The following is a 2,620-nucleotide window of genomic DNA, read 5'->3' as shown; positions in this document are numbered from 1 at the left end:
GGTGGCCTCCTTCACTCGTCTCCTTCTTGTCCAGTCACCAGGTTTCTTGAGGACAACCTGCCCTACGCAGACTAATCCTTATAAACTCACTTTTACATTTTGTTCTTTTAATTATTTGACTTTACTTTGTAGAACTCAGAATTCACTCAGATATCAAATAAACTCTTGTCATGAAATCGATCATAAGTTAAAGTTCTGAGGGTGAGTTAAACGTGTGAAGCTACTGTAGCTGGAGATAATCACACACTGTATGAGTTTACACCATAAAAGCAGGAAAACAATGACAGCGAGCCTCCGGAGGGAAAACAGCGTACGACGATAAAAGCCGGATTAATTTGAGATGCCGCCCTGATTCCGCTGCAGCACTTTGAGTTTGCAGAGATTCATGATTTGTTCATGACGGCTTTGGCAGCGACATGAAAGGCTTCACCTCGCGGAGCGCTAACTTCCTTAAACGCTCGTTCGCGGGCGAGTTAAACGAGTCAAACATCGACTAACCCTCCTAATGGAGCGTCTCCGTGAAGGTGATTATATTAAGCTGAGATGATGCCGGTGACAATTAAAATTCATTTAAAGAAGCCGAGAGCTGATTTATTGGCGCTCGTCAGGAGGGAAGCAGCGCCGGAAGGGATGATTTAAAAATGTATTACTGCACAAATGCTACGTACCTGCGGAGGAGGAGGATTACTGCCGCCGTGAAAGATTTATTCGACCTTTTTAGGAGTTTCAGGTCAGAATTCTGAGGAGAAGAAGAAAAAAATCCTCTTCTGTAATTACCTTTTAAAAATACAGTCAGAATTCAGGATGCTCGAGATTAAAGGATGCAGCCTCGAGGAAGCTCCTGTTTTATTTTATGTGGATTGTTTTGTGTTTTTGTTTGTGTTGGCTTATGTTTTATTAAAATATTTAAGATTTTATGCTAATTTATATTCTATTTTTTTTATCATATATTTCATTTTATTTTATTGTATTTTTATGTCTAGTTCATTTTTTAGAGTTTTTCAATTTTATTTTATTTTTATTTTATTTTCCAAACTCCTACAAACAAATGACCAGAATTCAGTTTTTATATTAGTATTTTAATTCCTATATTTATTTGTATTTTTATTGTTTTTGTCTTATTTAAATGTATGATTTCTGTTTCATATAATTACCTACCATTTAATTTCTGTGTTATTTCCATTTCCTTTTTTCTATATATATAGTTTAATTCTTTAATTTAAATGTATGTATTTTCAGTATTTTCATTCCACATCATTTGTATTTTTATTTTGATTTCTGTTTCATTTTAATAGTTTTTAGTTTTATTTATTTAAATATTTAGTTTCTTTATTTTATTTTATTTCATTTTATTTTATTTTATTTCATTTTATTTTATTTTATTTTATTTTATTTCATTTTATTTTACATGGGTCCTGCTTCTTTCTGATGCTGCAGGTTTTTAATAAACTCAGAGGAAAAACTCTACAAACGGCCGGCGGCAGCTAAAGCAGCTAAACTTCAGCCCCCGTTAGCCTGAACCAGGATTAATTAATAACGAGTGTCATGAATCTGACCAGTGAATTGTTTTTTTAATCCATATCATCAAACTGAACAGAGCGAGCCGACGCTCTCCTCTCCGCCATCAGTTTCCTGTTTGTCGCTCTGGGACGTCTGCTGAAGGATCTCATGGTTCTTGCATGAGAACCTTTGGCGGAGCTTCCAGAGGTCTCCTCGTCTAATGAGCTGATGTGTTTCTGCCTCTTCAGATCAGGCCGTGACGGCGAACAAAGACAAGGAGCAGCGTGGCGGCGATGGCGGCGGCGGCGGCGGCGGCGGCACCCAGAAGGATTTGGCTGTAATAGCAGGTCTGTTCTCTCCTCGTCTGTTGGTTTTACTTCCTCCTCCTAATTGAAAACGAGTCCCAGCTGTTTGTTATTTGTCATTCTCCCCGTTCTCCTCCACGCCTCCCCCCCAGGCCCGGCTCCGGCTCGTTTTCATTATCGCCGCTTACGCCGTTTTGTCTGAAATTAAATTTGATGATGTAACGTGGGGCTTTGGCTCTTTTTTTTCCTTTATTTCGGCTCACGCTGTTCGATACGAGGCTTTGTGGGACTTCAAGCTAATTAACGGGAGACCAGAAAGAAAAAAGAGACTCATCAACAACACATGCTGCGTCTCCGCTCCACCAATCAAAACACAATAAATACGTTGGATCTGGGCTGAGATTGCCGCTTGTTTAAACAATAGTTTCTCGCCAAAAGCTAAATGAGAAGATTGAATCCTCCCCGACGCCGTCTGAATGCGAAGCCGGGAGAAGGTTAGTCGGGCTCGACGCGAGGACGGGACGAGCTCCTGCAGCGTCTTCAGAGCTCAGAGCCGATTACATCTCGTCTGTTTAATTACAAACCGCAGAAGAAGAGCTGCGAGCGCTCACAGCAGAGCGCCGTCGATCTGAGGCCAGGAAGGAAACGAGGAGTGTTCCCCCGAGAAGGTCCGGATCAGAACCGGGTCCACAGAGGGAACGAGGGTTCATCCTCTGACCCTCAAGACCTGCAGAAAGTTAGATCAATGACCGAAGCCTTCAGGACGGCGTGGTGCAACGAAGAAGTGACGGATGAGACCAACAGGAAGCATTCAG

At 41.1% G+C, this 2,620-nt stretch overlaps 1 protein-coding gene across 1 annotated transcript in view; it reads left to right on the top strand.

The window, feature by feature from the left end:
- LOC103363696 (contactin-associated protein-like 5) overlaps positions 1-2,620 on the top strand; it is a 156,789-nt gene that overhangs the window by 150,977 nt on the left and 3,192 nt on the right. Inside the window, exon 22 of the mRNA XM_008290551.1 lies at positions 1,749-1,847. Within this exon, the coding sequence (XP_008288773.1) occupies positions 1,749-1,847 (99 nt within the window). The remainder of the gene's footprint in view (positions 1-1,748; positions 1,848-2,620) is intronic.

Source organism: Stegastes partitus, unplaced genomic scaffold (genome assembly GCF_000690725.1).
Source record: "Stegastes partitus isolate 25-593 unplaced genomic scaffold, Stegastes_partitus-1.0.2 Scaffold682, whole genome shotgun sequence".
NCBI classification, from domain to species: Eukaryota; Metazoa; Chordata; class Actinopteri; family Pomacentridae; genus Stegastes; species Stegastes partitus.
This window is presented reverse-complemented; position numbering and strand designations above follow the sequence as displayed.